Source organism: Solanum pennellii, chromosome 3 (genome assembly GCF_001406875.1).
Source record: "Solanum pennellii chromosome 3, SPENNV200".
Taxonomy (NCBI): Eukaryota; Viridiplantae; Streptophyta; class Magnoliopsida; order Solanales; family Solanaceae; genus Solanum; species Solanum pennellii.
This window is the reverse complement of record NC_028639.1, coordinates 7,432,623-7,455,007: the sequence shown is the minus strand read 5'-3', so window position 1 is coordinate 7,455,007 and position 22,385 is coordinate 7,432,623. Positions and strand designations below refer to the sequence as shown.

At 33.1% G+C, this 22,385-nt stretch overlaps 1 protein-coding gene, 1 long non-coding RNA gene and 1 pseudogene across 2 annotated transcripts; 2 read left to right on the top strand and 1 right to left on the bottom strand.

The window, feature by feature from the left end:
* Positions 1 to 9,962: 9,962 nt before the first annotated feature.
* On the top strand, positions 9,963 to 10,387 carry LOC114076443. The gene is made up of 2 exons (XR_003577374.1): positions 9,963 to 10,204; positions 10,297 to 10,387. It is a non-coding gene; the product is annotated as an uncharacterized LOC114076443 (long non-coding RNA).
* A 190-nt stretch (positions 10,388 to 10,577) lies between these two features.
* LOC107013153 lies at positions 10,578 to 11,621 on the top strand. The gene is made up of 4 exons (XM_027915333.1): positions 10,578 to 10,641; positions 10,715 to 10,793; positions 10,875 to 11,010; positions 11,129 to 11,621. Exons 1-4 carry the CDS (start codon positions 10,578 to 10,580, stop codon positions 11,345 to 11,347), a joined length of 498 nt encoding a protein of 165 aa, XP_027771134.1. The 3' UTR covers positions 11,348 to 11,621.
* A 103-nt stretch (positions 11,622 to 11,724) lies between these two features.
* On the bottom strand, positions 11,725 to 19,065 carry LOC107013152 (annotated as a pseudogene).
* Positions 19,066 to 22,385: the final 3,320 nt, after the last annotated feature.

Here is a 22,385-nt window from a genome sequence, read left to right as displayed (position 1 = left end):
TTAGTGAATCCACTACTTTTTGTTCGGATATATTAATAAATAATATATCTTCAAGTTTTAAAAAAAGAATCATTTATATCATCTCATTAAAGAATTGGCTTATTTATATCCTTTCCTTTTGAGAAAAGGTTCATGTATCAAATGAGGAGTTATAACAATTAGATAATGAAGGAAACATATGCCATTTGATATGCATTTTATTGTTAGAGGGAAATGGTCCGAAAAATACTCCAATTTTGATCGAAATTGTTGTTATGATATCAAACTTTATAGAGTCTTTTATCCCGCACTTTTTAAAAGTGTATCTTAAAGGTATATATGTGGACACATTACTATTTAAAATGATGCAATATTTATGATGTCCACGTGGACACAAATATACTTTTGAAATACACTATTAAATAACAGCTCTATTAAAGTTCAGTAACGTTATAACAATTTCAATCAAAGTTCAAATATATTTGAGTCCATTTTCCCTTGTTAATATCTAATTGTTCTTTCTCTAAATGGTTTATTTTTTCTCATTTCAAATTTAATTATATCAGAAATTCTATGTTGATAGGATAACAGAAGTCATTATATCAAACACAAAACTATCATTATATACTTTCCCTTATTGTTCTTTTATGATCTTCTTACTTCAAGTTTCCATTTTACATGTTTAAAGTAACTGAAAACTTACTTTAAAATAACTAAAAAGTGAATGGAGGTTGACACACATTAACTTGCCATTTCTACCCTATTCCTTCAGAATTTTTTAAATTCTAACTAATTAAAGTTCTCAATTATTACATTTTAAAATAGAAAACATTTTCATATATATAAATCTGAAAATATCAGACAAATCAAATTTGATTTACCTATAAGCTTTTATTTGAATGTGTATTAAGTAAAAAAAATAAAATTAAACGAAAAAATGTTTTATAAACCACCTACAATTCCCACTTCTCCACTTATTTTCTCCTTACCATCACATTTCATATTTTTTTCACATGTACGAAGCAATTGACTTTTTCTTTTTAAAATTACTATTTGTGATGAATATCACAATAATAGGAAAAGGGAGTTGATGCGTGTATATATATAAGGAAAATTGTATATAATAGCAAATTAATAACCTAAAATAAATGGAGTAATTAGGGTTTGATTTGATTGTGCTCCATAGCAAACGCTTGCAAAAAATTGCCAGGCGCCTCTCTCCCAAATATTTCGCTCGTCACTCTCCTTCAATTTCTCGCTCGCTTCCTCACTTTTTATATAAACACAAGTGTATAAAAATTGTTTCTAATTGTATAAAGCAGAGAAAATTGTATAAATACATATATTTTTGTTCCCCTCTCTCCCCTCTTCCAGATATCGCTCGCCACTCTCCCAAATCTTGCCCGTCGCCCTCGCCTTTCTCACTTATACAAACAAAAGCGAAATGTATAAATTGCATTTCTGTTTGTATAAAGCGTTAGAAAATTGTATATACACATGCAATTACATATATTTTCGTCCTATACACTTATAATTATACAAAAAGAAAATACTCCCCTGCCTATTTTCTTTTGCCTTTCTCACTTTCTCGTTTTATACAATTTTCAAATTGTATCTAATTTCTCTCTTTCTCGTTTTATACAATTCGATTCAATTGTATATTCCTTGTCAAGTCTCTTTTGTCTTTCTCTCTTTCTCATTTTATACAAATTCAAATTATATATAATCGTTCTATACACTTATAATAATACAATTCGTTTTATACACTTCGTTTTTATACAGTTCTCTGTCCAAGTGTATTTCTCTTTCTTGTTTTATACACTTCGTTTTATACAATTCGCTTCAACTGTATATGTGTAGCGAATTATACAGTTTCTATGTTTGCTATGGAGCGCAATTATGAAAACTTTGCTATAGCATACAAATATAAAATTTTTTATTTACTATATTTGAAAGTTGCCCATATATATATTAGAGGGGAATGGCACGAGCCCAATATTTTACTGTTTAATGCCAACACACAACATGGGCCCAATATTTTACTTTATAATGCCCACAGACAAATGCAAAAGTTCAAAGACAGCTATGAACATTTATTACTATTTTGATGCAAATGTATGTTGAATATGTGCTTAAATTTTGCATCAAAAACACCTTTATTTAAACATATTACATATCCAAAAGAAAGGAACACAATCAGAAACAGATATTTGTTGGGTTATGGGTCTTTTTCCCTTCCTATGTGGATAAATAAAAGCCCAATTTGGACCAATCCATTTTTGCCCATAGGCCCATTCTTATGAGGCAAATATAAGCCTATTTAGGTCTTATTTTCATATACACAGAGAGTTTTTTCAGCAGCCAAAAAGAGAGAAAGAGAGCAGTTTTCGCAGTCAAAATTCAGCCCTAACAGCCAACTTCAAATTGCGATTCCCGCTTCGTTTCTTGTCCGATTGAGCTGATTTTTGGACAGCATATCATCTTCATCTCAATCTTTGATTAGGAACTGACAGAGTTGGATTTGGTGGCCTGCAACTTCAGTTTTGCTGTCGTGAACAGTAGCTGCGAAATTGGTGATTTTGCTCCTTTAATTCTCTAGATTTGGTGCAATCTTATTTTGTTGTTGCTCGTTGTTTGGCACTTGTTTTGTGGCCAATTTTGGAGAACAATATTGTAACTCTTGGTGATTATAGTGGAGCTTTTGGTCCCGTGGTTTTTTACTCTTCACATCGAAGGGTTTTCCACGTAAATCTTGGTGTCTTGTGTGATTGGTTTATTATTGCCTTGTTATATTTGTTTGGTTGAATTACTTGCTGCCTTACTATCATATTGCTTGTGGTTGTTTGTCTTCTCTTGGTTCAAATCGAAAAGGGAAAGTATAGACTTGGGTATTCTTCCGCTGTTATCCTGTCAGGCATTCTTTGTTAGTGCCTTGTCTTTCCCAACAAAGTGGTATCAGAGCATTGGTTATTGTTGATTGTCGTTTTGAATGATGGAGGCAAATATGAGCAAAATGGTGTGTTTAAATGGTAGTAACTATCATATTTGGAAAGGCAAGATGAAAGATCTTCTATTTGTCAAGAAGATGCATTTACCTGTGTTTGCTTCTAATAAGCCTCAGTCTTTGAATGATGAAGAATGGGAATTTGAGCATCTGCAGGTTTGTGGCTATATTAGACAATGGGTTGAAGATAATGTTAGAAATCATATTGTGAATGAGACACATGCCAAAAGTTTGTGGGACAAGCTCGAGACACTTTATGCTTCGAAGACTGGCAACAACAAGTTGTTCCTATTGAAACAATTAATGAATATCAGGTATAAAGAGGGCACTCCTATTTCTGATCATATTAATGATTTTCAGGGTGTTCTTGACCAGCTGTCCGGAATGGGTGTAAAGTTTGATGATGAGATACAGGGACTTTGGCTTCTTAATACTCTGCCAGACTCTTGGGAAACTCTTCGAGTTTCTTTGACTAATTCTGCTCCCAGTGGTGTTGTAACCATGGAATATACTAAGAGTGGTGTCTTGAATGAAGAAATGAGAAGAAGATCTCAAGCCTCATCTTCTTCAGCTTCACACTCCGATGTTTTGGTTACTGAAGATAGGGGGAGAAACAAGTCCAGAGGTCAGAATGATAGAGGTAAAAGTAGAAGCAAGTCAAAGTCTAAATACAAGAATATTACATGTGACTATTGCCACAAGAATGGGCATATCATGAAATATTGTTACAAGCACAAGAGAGATATGAGACAACAAAAGAGAGAAGGCGATAATGAAAATCGTGTTGCTGTTGTTGCTAATGATGATCTTCTTGTTTCTTGTGATGCAAATGCCATTAATCTTGTTCGTGATGAGTCTAGCTGGTTTGTGGATTCTGGTGCTACTTCTCATGTCACGCCAAAGAAGGAATTATTTTCTTCTTATACTCCAGGTAATTTTGGAACGTTGAAAATGGGCAATAATCATGAAGTTGAAGTTATTGGCATTGGGACAGTTTGTTTGGAAAGTAACAATGGTTCCAAACTAGTTCTCAATAATGTCAAGCATGCTCCAGATGTTCGCTTGAATTTGATTTCTGTGGGATATCTTGATGATGAGGGTTATGTTAATACACTTGGTGTTGGCCAGTGGAAGCTTACTAGAGGTTTGATGGTTGTGGCCCGTGGTGACAAGTTGTCTAACTTGTATGTATTTCAGGGCTCCATGTCCAGAGACTCAGTAAATTTGGTGGAGAATGATACTTCATCAGAGTTATGGCATAGAAGGCTGAGTCATATGAGCGAGAAGGGGATTGATAGTTTGGCTAAGAAAAATTTGCTTTCTGGAGTGAAACAAGCAAAGTTGAAGAAATGTGTTCATTGCTTAGCCGGTAAACAGAAAAGAGTTTCTTTTCAGAGTCATCCGCCTTCAAGAAAGCTTGATTTGCTGGAGTTGGTACATTCTGATTTGTGTGGTCCTTTTAAGGTAAGATCTCATGGTGGTGCACTTTACTTTGTGACTTTTATTGATGATCATTCTCGCAAACTCTGGGTATTTCCTTTGAAGTCCAAGGATCAAGTACTTGATGTGTTCAAGAGTTTTCAGGCCTTGGTTGAAAGACAAACAGGGAAGACATTGAAATGCATCCGCTCAGATAATGGTGGTGAGTATATTGGTCCTTTTGATAGATATTGCAGAGAGCAGGGTATTAGGCATCAGAAAACTCCTCCAAAGACTCCTCAGTTAAATGGTTTAGCAGAGAGGATGAACAGAACTCTAGTTGAGAGGGTTAGATGTATGCTTTCAGATGCTAAGCTGTCAGATTCCTTTTGGGCAGAAGCACTTAATACTGCTGCTTATGTTATCAATTTATCTCCTGCTGTTGCTTTAGATGGTGATGTCCCTGACAGAGTTTGGACTGGTAAGAATGTTTCTTATGATCATCTTAGAGTCTTTGGGTGTAAAGCCTTTGTACATGTTCCTAAGGATGAAAGGTCAAAGTTGGATGTTAAAACTAGGCAGTGTATCTTCATTGGTTATGGTCAAGATGAATTTGGCTATCGTTTCTATGATCCTGTTGAGAAGAAACTTGTTAGAAGCCGTGATGTTGTGTTCTTTGAAGACCAAACAATTGAAGATTTTGACAAAGCTGACAAGGCTGATTTTCAGAGTAGTGAGAGCTTAGTTGATGTTGATCCAGTTCCTTTGACTATTGCACCGGAAGAAAATCTTCATAATGATGAAAATCAAGTTGATAATGAAGATGGTGATCATGTTCAGAATGACCGGCATGATGTTGTTGATGCTCCAGTGCAAGATGATGTGGTTGTCCAACAACCAATTATAGATGCTCCAGAGAGTTCTCTCAGACGATCTAGTAGAGAGAGAATTCCTTCATCTCGTTATTCTCCCAATGAGTATGTACTCTTGACTGACGGGGGAGAACCTGAGAGTCTTGATGAGGCCATGGAAAGTGAAGAAAAAGAAAGGTGGTTTGATGCTATGGAAGATGAGATTAAATCCTTGCATGATAATCATACCTTTGATTTGGTTAAGTTACCTAAAGACAGAAAAGCTTTGAAAAACAGGTGGGTTTTTCGGGTGAAACATGAAGATGGTAATCCAGTTCCACGGTACAAAGCTAGATTAGTTGTCAAGGGATTTAATCAGAAAAGGGGAGTTGATTTTGATGAGATATTCTCTCCAGTTGTGAAGATGTCATCCATTCGTGTGGTTCTAGGCTTGGCTGCAAGTCTAGATTTAGAGGTTGAGCAAATGGATGTTAAAACTGCTTTCCTCCATGGTGACTTAGATGAAGAAATTTATATGGAGCAACCGGAAGGTTTTGAAGTCAAGGGTAAAGAGAATTATGTTTGCAAATTGAAGAAGAGCTTGTATGGTTTGAAACAAGCTCCCAGGCAGTGGTACAGGAAGTTTGGTTCTTTTATGAGTCAGCAGGGCTTCAAGAAGACTTCTTCAGACCATTGTGTTTTTGTGCAAAAGTTCTCTGATGGTGACTTTATTATTGTGTTGCTTTATGTTGATGACATGCTTGTTGTTGGTCATAATACTTGCAGGATTCAGAAGTTGAAGCAAGAGTTGAGTAAGTCTTTTGCTATGAAAGACTTAGGACCAGCAAGGCAGATTCTTGGCATGCAGATTGTCCGTGATAGAAAGGCCAAGAAATTGGTATTATCACAAGAGAAGTACATTCAGAAAGTACTTCGCAGATTCAGCATGGACAAAGCTAAGGTTGTCAGTACACCTTTAGCTATGCACTTCAAATTGAGCACGAAACAGTGTCCTTCTAGTGATGATGAGAAGGAAGATATGAAGAAAGTTCCTTATGCTTCAGCTGTTGGTAGTTTGATGTATGCGATGGTTTGTACAAGACCGGATATTGCTCACGCTGTTGGAGTTGTTAGCCGTTTTCTTTCTAATCCGGGAAGAGAACATTGGAATGCTGTGAAGTGGGTTATGAGATATCTCTGTGGCACTTCTAGTCTGAGTTTGTGTTTTGGTACAGGGAAGCCTATTCTTTGTGGTTATACTGATTCAGACATGGCTGGTGATGTTGATACTCGCAAGTCTACTTCAGGGTACTTGGTTACTTTTGCAGGGGGAGCTGTGTCTTGGCAATCTAGGTTGCAAAAATGTGTTGCTCTATCTACTACAGAAGCTGAGCTTATTGCTGTCGTTGAAGCTTGTAAAGAATTGCTTTGGATGAAGAGATTCTTGGGGGAACTTGGTTGTGCTCAAGAGAGGTATGTGCTTTATTGTGACAGTCAAAGTGCTATACATCTTGGCAAGAATTCTACGTTCCATGGTCGGTCTAAACACATTGATGTGAGATACCATTGGATTCGAGATGTGTTGGATTCTAAGTTGCTTGAGCTTGAAAAGATTCATACAAATGACAATGGTTCCGATATGATGACTAAAGCTTTGCCAAGAGGGAAGTTTGAAGATTGTTGCATGGTCGCCGGGATGGCGGTCTCCTCCACATAGTCGTGAGGGGGAGAATTGTTGGGTTATGGGTCTTTTTCCCTTCCTATGTGGATAAATAAAAGCCCAATTTGGACCAACCCATTTTTGCCCATAGGCCCATTCTTATGAGGCAAATATAAGCCTATTTAGGTCTTATTTTCATATACACAGAGAGTTTTTTCAGCAGCCAAAAAGAGAGAAAGAGAGCAGTTTTCGCAGTCAAAATTCAGCCCTAACAGCCAACTTCAAATTGCGATTCCCGCTTCGTTTCTTGTCCGATTGAGCTGATTTTTGGACAGCATATTATCTTCATCTCAATATTTGATTAGGAACTGACAGAGTTGGATTTGGTGGCCTGCAGCTTCAGTTTTGCTGTCGTGAACAGTAGCTGCGAAATTGGTGATTTTGCTCCTTTAATTCTCTAGATTTGGTGCAATCTTATTTTGTTGTTGCTCGTTGTTTGGCACTTGTTTTGTGGCCAATTTTGGAGAACAATATTGTAACTCTTGGTGATTATAGTGGAGCTTTTGGTCCCGTGGTTTTTTACTCTTCACATCGAAGGGTTTTCCACGTAAATCTTGGTGTCTTGTGTGATTGGTTTATTATTGCCTTGTTATATTTGTTTGGTTGAATTACTTGCTGCCTTACTATCATATTTCTTGTGGTTGTTTGTCTTCTCTTGGTTCAAATCGAAAAGGGAAAGTATAGACTTGGGTATTCTTCCGCTGTTATCCTGTCAGACATTCTTTGTTAGTGCCTTGTCTTTCCCAACAATATTCTGAGTTGAACTTTGTCAACTATATGTTGTTATCTCTGGTAAATCATTCTATTTTGATCAACTTCATCTACGTACACACACGCCTTTTTTGTGTGACTGCCATAGTGGAACTCGTACATATTTAGGCTGAATTTTTCACAACAATAATCGCAATATACATGTAGGCGCGAAAGTAATATATCAACAAGGCAAAACTTCGTTCTTTTTTCATTACCTTTGTCTAAATATTATATTTGACTTAAGATTTTCAAAAAATCAGAATTAAGTTCAAAATAATGACAGAAAATGTTCGAGGTTAAAAGTTCAAACAATTTTTTATCTAAATCATAGACCAACAAAATTGAGAACGTACAATAAGCTTATATAAAAAGAGAACAGAAAGGTCTTCAAAAATGAATGATCTTCATTAAAAAAATGTTTCACTTTGAGGAGCTTAATTCAATCTGTTCATTTAGAGTGAACAATTACAATCGAATAAAAAGAAGAAATACCACTTCTATTGTTTGAATAGTAGAAGCAACAAAAGAAAATGATCCTTGACAACTTTAGAATGCTTTTGGCTGAAAATGAGCATACATTCTGCTCAATTCTGGTGTGTAATGTCTTTTGCTTCAACACTTAGACCTCATACTGTTGAAGAATGCAGTCGCAACTTCAGTAGAACATTGGACAAATTGGAACATGTCAATCACAAGTATATCTGACCTGGTTCACTAGCAAATTGTCTGGTCTTTTCTAATTTAAGGAATAAGTCTTACTAATTTTGTTATGTCCAGGTAAGAAGATATCTGTTTATGTATATATACATACCAACTGTAAAATTAAACTTGGACAGGAGTTAAAACTTGTTACACGACCATTTTGTTACCTCAAAAATAATATACTGGTTTTCAGTTTATTTTTATATAGTTACAATCTCAAAAAATCCTAAGAGGCAACTTCATAGCAATCACTCAAGATAAATACACAAACATATACTTGAACAAAGATAAGTGATTTCTGCCATTTTTATTTTCTACTCCATATTATGAAGTCAGAATTCCTTCTGTGCTCTTCCTAAATCAATTCATTTAATAATACAAAAAACAAAAGTAAATATAGAAAATTACACCATCTCAGTCTCATCCACAAACACAAATGACAGAACTTCCAAATTTATATATCTAAAATAATAATATAAAATTATGGAGCTCAAAAACAAACTTGGACCAAAGGCTATTCAAATTCTACTGTCAAATGTAATAACTTCTCTTTCTGGCATACACCATTAAATTTTACTATTAAATGCAATAATTTTTTCTCTTTTTTGGCACAATCTCATTGGCTGCCAAATTCATCAATTTTAAAGAAGACACATGTACTTTTATATAGTATAACGTGTCTACTTTGTATTGTANATATATATATATATATATATATATATATATATATATATATATATACACACATTATTGCTCATTATTCATCATTACTCAAAAGCACAAATTTGTCATCCTTTCCATTGAAGAAAAAAACTATTGCTCCCTTTCTAAGGTTTTTTTTCCCCTTTTCATGTTTTCCCTCTTCCCATTTTCAATTTTTCTTGTAGATTTTAGTTGTCACCAAAGGAGAAAATCAATATGGGACAAAATTAAACTTGTTATTTTCACTTAAAATTCCAAATTTATTACTAGCAGACAGATTTGAGGATATTATATTTTCTAATGTTTCACTAAGTTAGGGATAATTATGTTCTTGCATGTTCTGAATTTCATTACAAATACTCCTATTGTACTTTCAGTACAAATTATATACTTTTAGTATGTGGAGGACAATATGTTCTTGCATGTCTTCCTAATTTAATTGTTCATGTTCATGCAACCACATAAAAGAAAGGACTTTCACTCAATAGTGATGCTATCTTGCAGATACTACTGCTTGGTTAAATATTTATAACAAACATGGTACTAAGATTGAACATCGATCAAATAGCATTAACAACACGAGATTGGATTTGCAAAGTTCAAATTGTGGAAATCGGACGCTAGAGAGAAAGCCCTGACAAGAAATGTAGATTCCAAAATTTGATTTTGGAAGATGAACAGGCGAGCTCATTACATTTAATCTCAAGAATATTCTCCTTTTTTAATATTTACCTCATATGAAAATTTTTGTTTTATTTTACTCTTAGTAAATATTTTGACTTATTCTCAGATCTCTACATCTCTTACTACTGTATGCCGATGAAATTGAACAGTATGCAGAAATGCTTAAACACATGAATACCTATCTCATCTCTACCGCAAGAGTCAAAATCTCCCAAACTTCACACGGCAAGCCGATACATAAGTTTTACTGGATTCTTGACAAAGAAACAGTAATTGAACATATCACACCATCTAATGGAGTTGAGAAACCACTTCCACCACCAACCAAGCTGAATATCACAACCTTTGACCGCATTCCTCACATGATGCTTGATACTGCTGTTGAAATCGGTATATCCATCCTAATAACTTCTACAACAGTAAAATATACTTGCTTACTGATACACACGCTTACAACATTTCATTCTTTATTATATACGCAGAAATACTGGCAATCGTTCTTCGTTGTGGTCCTCAAAAATACGCAGGTCGCAGTCATCATAAGTGTCGAGAAATTATCATTTGTGACAATCACTAAGCACATTTTGCCTTATATTTTCCCATTTAATGAAAATATTTTGAATAAGTAAACACTTTTATTGTTTATTTAATCGTACCATCACTTATCATCTGGTCGTTATCATGGTACTTCAGGAAAAATCAATTTCTCCTCACTCTATGGGAGGGTTTCGGAGAAATTAAAGGAAATGAAATCGAAGCAAAAATGGAAAAAGAGACGGATCTTACTGTAATCCTTAGCAGGAATATAGGAATCTCTACTTTTCAAGGTACATGCATTGAACTTTTTACCAACATAATTTAGATAATAACAAAACGTTATGCAAGCTTTCTGTCATACAGGGTTGTCACTGCAGAGTAGGTACAATTCAACAATACGCGTGGCTCCTAATTACCCACAGGCAGTAGAACTCACCAAATGGTACTCACATTCCATCACTATTCTCTAGCTTTAATTTGCATTTAAAGAACCTATTAAACATACTATTTGTTGTAACAATAGGGCAAAAGAAAACAAATCAATGTTGTTAAGTCGTGCGTCGAAAAAAACCTCAACAAGCTCATCTGCCCCTCTCATGGTATTGACTCCTGCCGGCCAACGAGTTGTCTCTATTGAAGAAATTTCATCACCAACTTCTGTAAGTCATACTTCAAGTTGATAATTTAAGAGTTTGCATATTTATTAAATAATATAAACAAATTTTATTTATTCATCAGTAACTTAACATGTATTATGTATATGATATTTCCCAACAGATGGGACTCTTCTATGTTGAAGCAGAAATGGCCATATCAGATGAATTGCAAGAGTTTTGTGTACTTGAATGCTCAGGATGCAAACAAAAGAAGCGCACAAAAGATAGAAAGGATTTTCATTGTCCAAAATGCAATCGGAAAACAACATTACTTCCTCGGTATTTCTCCTTCTCCTTCGTCTTTGTTCAGTTAATATATCTACTTAAGAATACATATTAGTAAGATCAATTTGAAAGATACACCTAAAATCATGATAAGTTTAAAATATGAGTGTTTCTTACTTTTCCTTTTTTTGACTATTTGAGATTTGATGTAAGGTGCTTTTCTCTTTTATTATTATAGGGACAATTTATGATTCATTCTTAATACATATCAATAATGTTTGTTGTTATGTGTGTGATCTATTAATTTTAGAGGTTGAAGGACAGCCTTCTACCAAAAAGTGTTTTCGATTTTGGCACTAACATAGTTAAAGTATAACTTAATGCTTCTGTATATGTATAGGTCTTATTATTATTTTTTCAAACATATAAATGTACTAAATGAGGCTATCTTAAAGTAAAACTATTTAGAACTACTAAGCAACTAATGTAAAGTCAATTTGGTATAAACTTGTCAGCATTTTCTGTTATAAATGATACACATCAGTCAGCATTTAAAAAAGGAGGTCGATAAAACATCTAACATATATACGGGTTATCAATAGCACATAATATGTATTCTTAAGTAGATATATTAATTGAACAAAGACAAAGGAGAAGGAGAAATACCGAGGAAGTAATGTTGTTTTCCGATTGCATTTGGACAATGAAAATCCTTTCTATCTTTTGTGCGCTTCTTTTGTTTGCATCCTGAGCATTCAAGTACACAAAACTCTTGCAATTCATCTGATATGGCCATTTCTGCTTCAACATAGAAGAGTACCATCTGTTGGGAAATATCATATACATAATACATGTTAAGTTACTGATGAATAAATAAAATTTATTTTTTTTTATTTAATAAATATGCAAACTCTTAAATTATCAGCTTGAAGTATGACTTACAGAAGTTGGTGATGAAATTTCTTCAATAGAGACAACTTGTTGGCCGGCAGGATTCAATACCATGAGAGGGCAGATGAGCTTGTTGAGGTTTTGTCCGACGCACGACTTAACAACATTGATTTGTTTTCTTTTGCCCTATTGTTACAACAAATAGTATGTTTAACAGGTTCTTTAAATGCAAATTAAAGCTAGAAAACAGTGATGGAATGTGAGTACCATTTGGTGAGTTCTACTGCCTGTGGGTAATTAAGAGCCATGCGTATTGTTGAATTGTACCTACTCTGCAGTGACAACCCTGTACGACAGAAAGCTTGCATAACGTTTTGTTATTATCTAAATTATGTTGGTAAAAAGTTCAATGCATGTACCTTGAAAAGTAGAGATTCCTATATTCCTGCTAAGGATTACAATAAGATCCGTCTCTTTTTCCATTTCTGCTTCGATTTCATTTCCTTCAATTTCTCCTAAATCCTCCCATAGAGTGAGGAGAAATTGATTTTTCCTGAAGTACCATGATAACGACCAGATGATAAGTGATGGTACGATTAAATAAACAATAAAAGTGTTTACTTATTCAAAATATTTTCATTAAATGGGAAAATATAAGGCAAAATGTGCTTACTGATTGTCACAAATGATAATTTCTCGACACTTATGATGACTGCGACCTGCGTATTTTTGAGGACCACAACGAAGAAAGATTGCCAGTATACCTGCGTATATAATAAAGAATGAAATGTTGTAAGTGTGTGTATCAGTAAGCAGATATATTTTACTGTTGTAGAAGTTATTAGGATGGATATACCGATTTCAACAGCAGAATCAAGCATCATGTGAGGAATGCGGTCAAAGGTTGTGATATTCAGCTTGGTTGGTGGTGGAAGTGGTTTCTCAACTCCATTAGATGGTGTGATATGTTCAATTACTGTTTCTTTGTCAAGAACCCAGTAAAATTTATGTATCGGCTTGCCGTGTGAAGTTTGGAAGATTTTGACTCTTGCGGTAAAGATGAGATAGGTATTCATGAGTTTAAGCATTTCTGCATACTGTTCAATTTCATCGGCATACAGTACTGCCTTTATTTGGCATTCCTGAAAGTAAGAGTTGTAGAGATCTGAGAATAAGTCAAACTATTTACTAAGAGTAAAATAAAACAAAAATTTTCATATGAGGTAAATATTAAAAAAGGAGAATATTCTTGAGATTAAATGTAATGAGCTCACCTGTTCATCTTCCAAAATCAAATTTTGGAATCTACATTTCTTGTCAGGGCTTTCTCTCTGGCGTCTGATTTCCACAATTTGAACTTTGCAAATCCAATCTCGTGTTGTTAATGCTATTTGATCAATGTTCAACCTTAGTACCATGTTTGTTAGAAATATTTAACCAAGCAGTAGTATCTGCAAGATAGCATCACTATTGAGTGAAAGTCCTTTCTTTTATGTGGTTGCATGAACATGAACAATTAAATTAGGAAGAACATGCAAGAACATATTGTCCTCCACATACTAAAAGTATATAATTTGTAATAAAAGTACAATAGGAATATTTGTAATGAAATTCAGAACATGCAAGAACATAATTATCCCTAACTTAGTGAAACATTAGAAAATATGATATCCTCAAATCTGTCTGCTAGTAATAAAATTGGAATTTTAAGTGAAAATAACAAGTTTAATTTTGTCCCATATTGATTTTCTCCTTTGGTGACAACTAAAATCTGCAAGAAAAATTGAAAATGGGAAGAGGGAAAACATGAAAAGGGGAAAAAATACCTTAGAAAGGGAGCAATAGTTTTTTTCTTCAATGGAAAGGATGACAAATTTGTGCTTTATGAGTAATGATGAATAATGAGTAATAATGTGTGTGTGTGTGTATATATATATATATATATATATATATATATATATATATATACACACACAATACAAAGTAGACACGTTATACTATATAAAAGTACAGGTGTCTTCTTTAAAATTGATGGATTTGGCAGCCAGTGAGATTGTGCCAAAAAAGAGAAAAATTATTGCATTTGATAGTAAAATTTAATGATGTATGCCAGAAAAAGAAGTTATTACATTTGACAGTAGAATTTGAATAGCCTTTGGTCCAAATTTGTTTTTGAGCTCCATAATTTTATATTATTATTATTAGATATATAAATTTGGAAGTTCTGTCATTTGTGTTTGTGGATGAGACTGAGATGGTGTAATTTTCTATATTTACTTTTATTTTTTGTATTATTAAATGAATTGATTGAGGAAGAGCACAGAAGGAATTCTGACTTCATAAATATGGAGTAGAATATAAAAATGGCAGAAATCACTTATCTTTGTTCAAGTATATGTATTGTGTATTTATCTTGAGTGATTGCTATGAAGTTGCCTCTTAGGATTTTTTGAGAATTTGTTTGAGAATTAAGAGTTATTGTAACTATATAAAAATAAATTGTAAACCAGTATATTATTTTGAGGTAACAAAATGGTCGTGTAGCAAGTTTAAACTCCTGTCCAAGTTTAATTTTACAGTTGGTATGTATATATACATAAAGCTTTCATGTCTGTAAAAATCAATAAATTACTACTTGAGATAATAGATATCTTCTTACCTGGACATAACAAAATTAGTAAGACTTATTCCTTAAATTAGAAAGGACCAGACAATTTGCTAGTGAACCAGGTCAGATATACTTGGTGATTGACATGTTCCAATTTGTCCAATGTTCTATCGAAGTTGTGACCGCATTCTTCAACAGTAGGTCTAAGTGTTGAAGCAAAAGGCAACCAAGAGAAAAGTAAAAACAGTTTTATATTCATTTAAGTACATAGCATGCAAATTCCCTGGAAACTAACTCACTGGAAACTAACTCACAAGCTAACTCACTGTGAATTCTGTAATCTGAATAGAGCATTTGCATATACATATGAGAAAGAGATGAGATATTTGTGCCATCAAATAACATTGATCATATTTCAATCTTGCATCATGATAGAACCAAACATTCATTCATGTTGTAGTACTAATAATTTATAGTCTATGTGCAATAGTTGCCTTATAAGGTTTTTTATTATTATAATAAGCGCATAAGATCATACCATGAATCAAACATATAAATATATGAAATACATATCAATAAATGTGCTATAAAATTTACTCTCTGACATAGAGCAGTAACAATGAACACAATTCTTGAACGAATATATTCATTCTAGATCGAAATCCCAACCTTAATGTAGAAGTGAAGATCACAACATTTTAAGAAGTTAGATGTTGGAAGTTTGAATTGTGGCACATACACATTTGAAGAGGCCAACGACATTTCAATGAATGTAATGTGACATGTTTCATTTGGTAAAACATGAATTATCAAATGATGAGCACTATTGCGGCTATGAAGGAACTTACAATTTCAAGACTAAGCTCCATCGTTGCTGGGCGTAAATAGTGTGAAGTTCTGAGTATGGGCAAACAGATAATGTAACATGTGTAAGTGATATTGAGAAAAGACAGAGTCCTTCAAAAATCAAGTAAAATCATTGATATATAGTAATGAGACTCAAGTTTTCAATAATCAATAGAACAGAGCTCAATGTCACAATTGTGTTATAGTGAGAACAAATGAATAGATTATAGAAATGAAGAAGTGGAGACGGAACACTATTTTTTTCAAACAAATTTTGATGTTACTATTGTCAATAAAGAGAAAAGGAGAAAATTAGAAAGCATGATATCCTAATAAATTAACATAATCATGTTAACATGCAAACGTATATAGAACTGGATAATAAGGAATTAATACTTTCAGATACTAAAATTATATTAAACCAAATAATCCTATAAAGGAATCTTGACAATTGTCAAAATGAGAGCATATAACATCAACTCGAATAAATTAGGGTTGGCTACATAATCTCATGGTTCATGTTACTCCATTGAACATCTAATTTCCTCTAATTTTCATAAAGTGTAGGAGAAGGAGGGGGAGGGGGGGAGATTGTTGTTCATATTTTAATTTTTTCATTGATTGGTAGTGATATGGGAGGAGAATTCCTCTCCTCACCCAATTTTAAAACTTTAAATAAATATTTCAAACTCGTACACAAAAATATATAAAAGCAGTAAAGCACAAAGAGAAGGAATCTACTCATACTATAAAGCTCACAAGACAAATTAATAATGGAAGAAGTTGCATCAACAATGGTGGATTTTCTGGTCTTGTGTTTTTGTGTTGAAGCATAGTACAAGAAGTAGAAGGAACTAAAACAACTCTTTAAATATTAGAATCAGGAACTTGATGAATATAATAAATCTTGAAGAGAAAATAGGTCATATTAGCCAGACATGTAAATTTACCTTAAATCATCATGAAGAATACTAGTAGTAAGGCATCCCAAATGAACAAAAAACTTGAGGAGACGTTCACAGAGAGATTTAACGTCTTAAGCTTCTCTCTTAGCCCGTTTTTGGTACCTTTTCGACTTTCAAAAAATGCTTTTAAACGGTTTTATGTTTATGAACACTTTCTAAACTAAAAAATAACTTAAAGTCATGGTAATTTCATGGAAACACCAAAAAATTTGACAACTCAAATTCTTGCTGAACAACTAAATTAGTTGTCCATTGTATTCTGTTTGTGTTTCTTTTTCTGTAATATTGTGTTAATAGATTTGGTTACATTTAAAAACAAATAGTTTACATAATGAATAAATGATTAATTGTGAAATATGTTTCAGGTTTTTGCTCACGCGCTGATGTGCTAACAGATATAGTCACATTTAATAAGACATCTCTTATTCCTAGATATATATCCCTCAAATTACTATATTAGGAGCTGATCTTTTTCGAAAAGTTAGTACAACAACAAAAAGATCAACAATGAAAGCTTACCCTGAGTTTTCAGCCTTTGATATAATTGGTAATTTCATCGCAATACCTAAAAATTCGACAACTCAAATTCTTGTTGAACGACTAAATTAGTTGTCCATTGTATTCTGTTTGTGTTTCTTTTCGTGTAATATTGTGTTAACAGATTTAGTTACATTTAAAAAGACAACTCTTATTCCTAGTTATAAACAAATAGTTTACATAATGAATAAATGAATAATTTTGAAATCTGTTTCAGGCTTTTGCTTACGCACTGATGTGTCACATTTAATAAGACATCTCTTATTCGTAGATATATATCTCTCAAATGACTATATTAGTAGCTAATTTTTTTCGAAAAGTTAGTACAACAACAAAAAGATCAACAATGAAAGCTTACTCCGAGTTTTCAGCCTTTGATATAATTGGTAATTTCATGGCAACACCAAAAAATTCGACAACTCAAATTCTTGCTGAACGAATCACCTGAGTGTTGTAAAATTTATCAATTTTATTAGAAAAGTACTAAATGAAAAAAGATATCAAGAGGATAAACATCTACTTACCCTTAGTAGATAGTTCAACATCATTAACATCTGCCAAGACAATCAGCTGTTGAAACTAATCAATTTTCATAACACATAAGTATTGCCTTCATTGGGGAATTTTGTCAAACACATGACCACATCTATTATCTGCAAAAATATCATATTGGCCAAAAAAATTAGTATTTAAGAAGTTGATAGTTGATACTACAAAATAATGAGAAAAAGATCATGCATGAGCAGAATAATTAATTAAGAGAACTATTGCATATCCATAAAATGAAGGGTTTCATCTTTAACTCTGCTCTCCACTCTAATCTGTCTAGAGTCACAGCAACGCTGGCAAAGTTGGACTTAACAACATTTTTTTGTCCCTGAAAAAAAGTCAAACTTCATCTGCAAGTTTAACCATTTCCTCTTCTTCACCTTTTAAATTTTAACCCCAAAATATGTAGAAATACCATAATTATGTGCTTCAAAACTATTGAGAAAAATGAAAGTTCAGGACGCACTATGTGCATCAAGGGTTCAAAATCATTAGAGAAAACAATTAAGAAAATAGACCAAGCTTAGCAAGGAGGATAAATTGTATATATACAAATTGTAATCCTAATCAAACTTAAGCTTTATCCAATTTTGAATCATCTTATGGAAAACGTCAAATGAACGGGCTGCAGAAATATTTAACTTAAACAGTTTTAAATCTTAGTTATAAGTTATATAAAGGAATCAACTATATCATAAGCCTAAAACGTAAGATAAAATGAGGGGTATGTTGAAGTAAAACGTAAACTTAAAGTGTAAACTGTAAAATGTAATCAGCAAATTGCTAAGAAAATAGATCCAGCGACCTACACATAAGTGAAGAAATAACGTATAATACTTCTTTTGCCTTTCTCGTCGTCATAAAAAGATGTTAAAACACTTGACAAAGTAAAAAAAATAGCATCAAACATACTAAAATGAGGAAAAATCAGAGAAGAAGCAAGAGAAGAAGGAGAAGCTGACAACGCAGATTTTTTTCAAGTTTATATAGTACACTAACAACATCATTAAATAAAAATAATCCAAAAGAGCGAAGAACAAAAGCCCAAATAAACTCAGCAAAACATATAGGTTAAATGTTGGAACACTGAAGAAGAAACATATAGCAACCATTGACTGAAATCTGGTGAAAAAAACAGAACAAACCGCAGCTCCAAATACAACACAAAAAAAGAAGCAGCGAAAGGCCAAAATACAATAGATATTCAACATCAAAATGAGGTGTGAGAAGTTAAATAACAAACAAACAGAGAAGATAAGCAAGAAAAATTCACTGAACAGTGAAAAAAGTTAAGAGCATTAGTTGGTTTAACGTAATGACTGGAAATTTTGATTACCTCATCATCACTTATTTGCACTTGTATAATCTGAAATAAGAAAATTTGAAGCATTAAGAGGTAGGTCTTCTGAGTCATTTCCTTCAGCTAGAACAATAAAAATAGTTACCCTTATAGGAAAAGTTGTTCCTGCAATGTTAGCATTTAGGTTAGTCAAAATCAACCATTTCAAATTTGACTAATTAGACAGGAACAATCTGAATTGAAAGATGAAATTTAAAACTTCAAATGTTGAACTGATATGATTGCAATGTAACTTCTAGTTAGCTTTGACAATCTCCGCCTGAACGCGAAAGAGATTCAACATAAATGATATAGCCAAAAGGCAGTGAACTTGTATTGACAAAATTTACAGTTTATACATTGCATAATAACATGAAAACTATATCAGTTAACCTCTGCAATCATAAATAAATGTGTTCACATATATAATTGAGTGTCATGCCCCAAGTGAAGGGCCATTGAGGCATAGTTACAGGAAGAGCAACAAGAGAACATTTCTGCCGTTATTAGTAGTATTTTCTTGGGGGAGAACTCACTAGATGGTACATTCAAAATGGCTTATAACAATTATAATAGCCTTGTAACTAATTTGGCTGAGGCCCAAACTGAAATTAGTTAATTGTTGTAACCATTTTTGCAGAAAGGAGTACTATGCATTGCAACAAATTGCCAAACTACATACCGTATCAAGAGAATCAGCACCAAGCGCAGCAAACTTTGAATCTCCACAGACATCAGTATCAGCAGAAAGAGCTAGTTGTTTCTTCACAATGTCACACACTTTGTTGACAGTCTCTGGCTTAGCCTGCAGAGATACAACTCTCATTATTTTCAATAACTTGCACATGAAAAAGAAAAACAAGCTATATTTTGAATTACAGACCACAAAATTCCATGTCACGTGTAGAACAGGAAACTGAGAAAAATAATTTTAAAAGAGAATGAAATATGGTTTGTCACAACAAACTATCTCTTTAATTATTCCCAATAACGAATTCCTCTTTTTGTGTATTTATCAGTAGAAGAGTAAGAAATAAACGATCAAAACAAAGTCAAGCTAAGATACTACCAGGAATAAGCAAACCAACCATGATAAGATACTAAGTTGGGTGGTACCGACTTTATTTTAATTTACTCATTTTATAAATTTATAATTGCTATTACTCATTAATTAGTCATCTCCACAAAATAACTTAGTATCTAACTCACAAATTTAACCACTAATGGTTGGTGATTAAAATAAAACACAGTATCAGTTTTGCTCATAGCAAAACAGGCCGTATTGCAATGAATCACAACAATTATGATTTGAGGTCAACTAGAAAACACATTTGCACAATAAAAGAGAACACAAGGTTGATTAGATAAAATTTTAGTTTATAATAAAAGAGTGTCCGTCATTATCTAAGAAGAATGGAACATGCTTGAATTATTAAAAAGTAAGGAGAAACACAAAATTAGGTAAAACATTACCACATTTTGTGAAAACTTAATGATGATGCTCTTGGAGATCATTATACGTTAAAGTTATAACCAAACGAACTTACTACATTAATAATTGAAGGTGGTCGCCATCGAAAAGTACGTAGTTCTGGACAAATTTCATGATCTCGACTGATATGCTCAGTTCTTTTTATCTGCAATAACTCTCGACGGAATGTTCACCCCTGTTAAGTTATATATGGAGAATAGAGCTTACTGGGCGTTAAAAAACAGACCTAATTCTGATAATTACAGAAATAGACAACTTATGAAACAGGTTCTCCAAGAGGAACTAAAATCTTAATGTGTTACCTAAGTTATATAAAATTGATCTCTATACATTGTTAATGTTATAAGTATAGTTTTGAGCATCATAGCAACCATTTGACACAGAGAAAAGCTAAGATAGAGAATTTGAGAAAGTAAAAGTAAAAGTGGAACTAAAAAAAAAAGAGTTTGGGCTCTTTTTTATGGTTGACTCTTACCTTGGAAAAGTTGAGGGTTATAAACTCTAATACAGGTCTAGGTCCATAATATGCAGCTCCAATCCAGTAAATTCAGCATGATCAATGAGAAAAAAGCAACTATATGAATCACACTTTTAATAATGATACAAAAGGGTTAATCTATGGTGTATGTTGATCAAAGCGTCATGATAGCTAAAAGAGAACTATATTTATATATGGTGTATTTTCAACCTCATATCTCTCTCTTAACTATCTTATCCATGTTATTAATAGTAGGAGTCTTCTCTATGGTGGCATGTTCAACTTTTTTGATCCTCTTGATTCTCTTTGTTATTATCGGTGTATAAATTTCATTTTTAAACAACAGTGAATGATAAATTGTTAACAGTATAGAAATACCAAGTAATAATGCCTTTAAACCATGTATGCTACAGAGAAGATTGTTTTCTCAAAGTTCATTTAAATTATTATGTTGGTCAGACAACAGTAACATTTATTGCAAATATGGTGGTTAACTTTTCAGAGCAATAATTGGAGAAACTAAAAGAGTTAGCAGTTGGAAGCAAAATATAATCTGAAAATTAGAAAGAAAATATAGTCATTTTGTTTCACTTATAATGTTTTGAAAATTAAAAGACTGTCCTTTCTTAATTTTTTTCAATGAACAAAGCAATACCTGAGCTTTAAAGTATTCGATTCATTGTTTAGCTTTGACCAAATGAAGAACACCATGAAGAAGATATTCTTGGTATCGCCTATACAATAGCAAAAGATAATACACCTAATCTTCAGTTTCAAAGTTGCAGCTGAAGTATTAGATAAAAGCACCCTAATTCTTCATCAAACATCCTCAAATTTGATAATTAATCTCATTAAGACTTTGCTAATAAAATCCAACAACACATAATCTAAATATTTCACAATTTAATCTTGAAGTTTTAAATCTCCAGGCTTTCTTCTTCAAGATCACCTAATACACCAAAGATCTCCTAGCTTCTAATGGGTCGGACAGGATCACAGATTCAATCGGATATGATCGTAGCTTCGAGTTCAGGTGTTGTACTGCGGCCGGACCAGTAAGGAGGGGGACAACGAACCTCTTGCCAAGAGGCCAAGGTTTCTTGCTAACTCTCAGCCACTTCAAAGCATTTCTTTGTCCCCTCATCACTCCAAGTGTGTCAAGCACAAACTGACAAACATATGCTCATATAAGTTTTGTACTAAAAGCGCACGTTTACACCCCTATTTCTATGGCACCAGGAAGCTGCAACCCAATTAATAGTTGTATAAAAAAAGTAAAAACTACAATAGATGTTCAATGGTCTAATTTCTGTTCTTTCTATAAAATCTATTACTTCATCAAAAGAAGCATTGCAATAGATGTTCGATACCTAATTAATGTTCAGCTACAAAGTCTACATCATTTTGACCGGATGTTGTTAGTGTGACAACTTCTTTTGTTATTTTTT

Coding starts and splice junctions, on each gene's coding strand:
- LOC107013153 (XM_027915333.1), top strand. CDS start 10,578: ATGGAAAAAGAGACGGATCTTACTGTAATCCTTAGCAGGAATATAGGA. Junction 10,794..10,874: donor GCAGTAGAACTCACCAAATG/GTACTCACATTC, acceptor TTGTAACAATAG/GGCAAAAGAAAACAAATCAA. Junction 11,011..11,128: donor AAATTTCATCACCAACTTCT/GTAAGTCATACT, acceptor ATTTCCCAACAG/ATGGGACTCTTCTATGTTGA.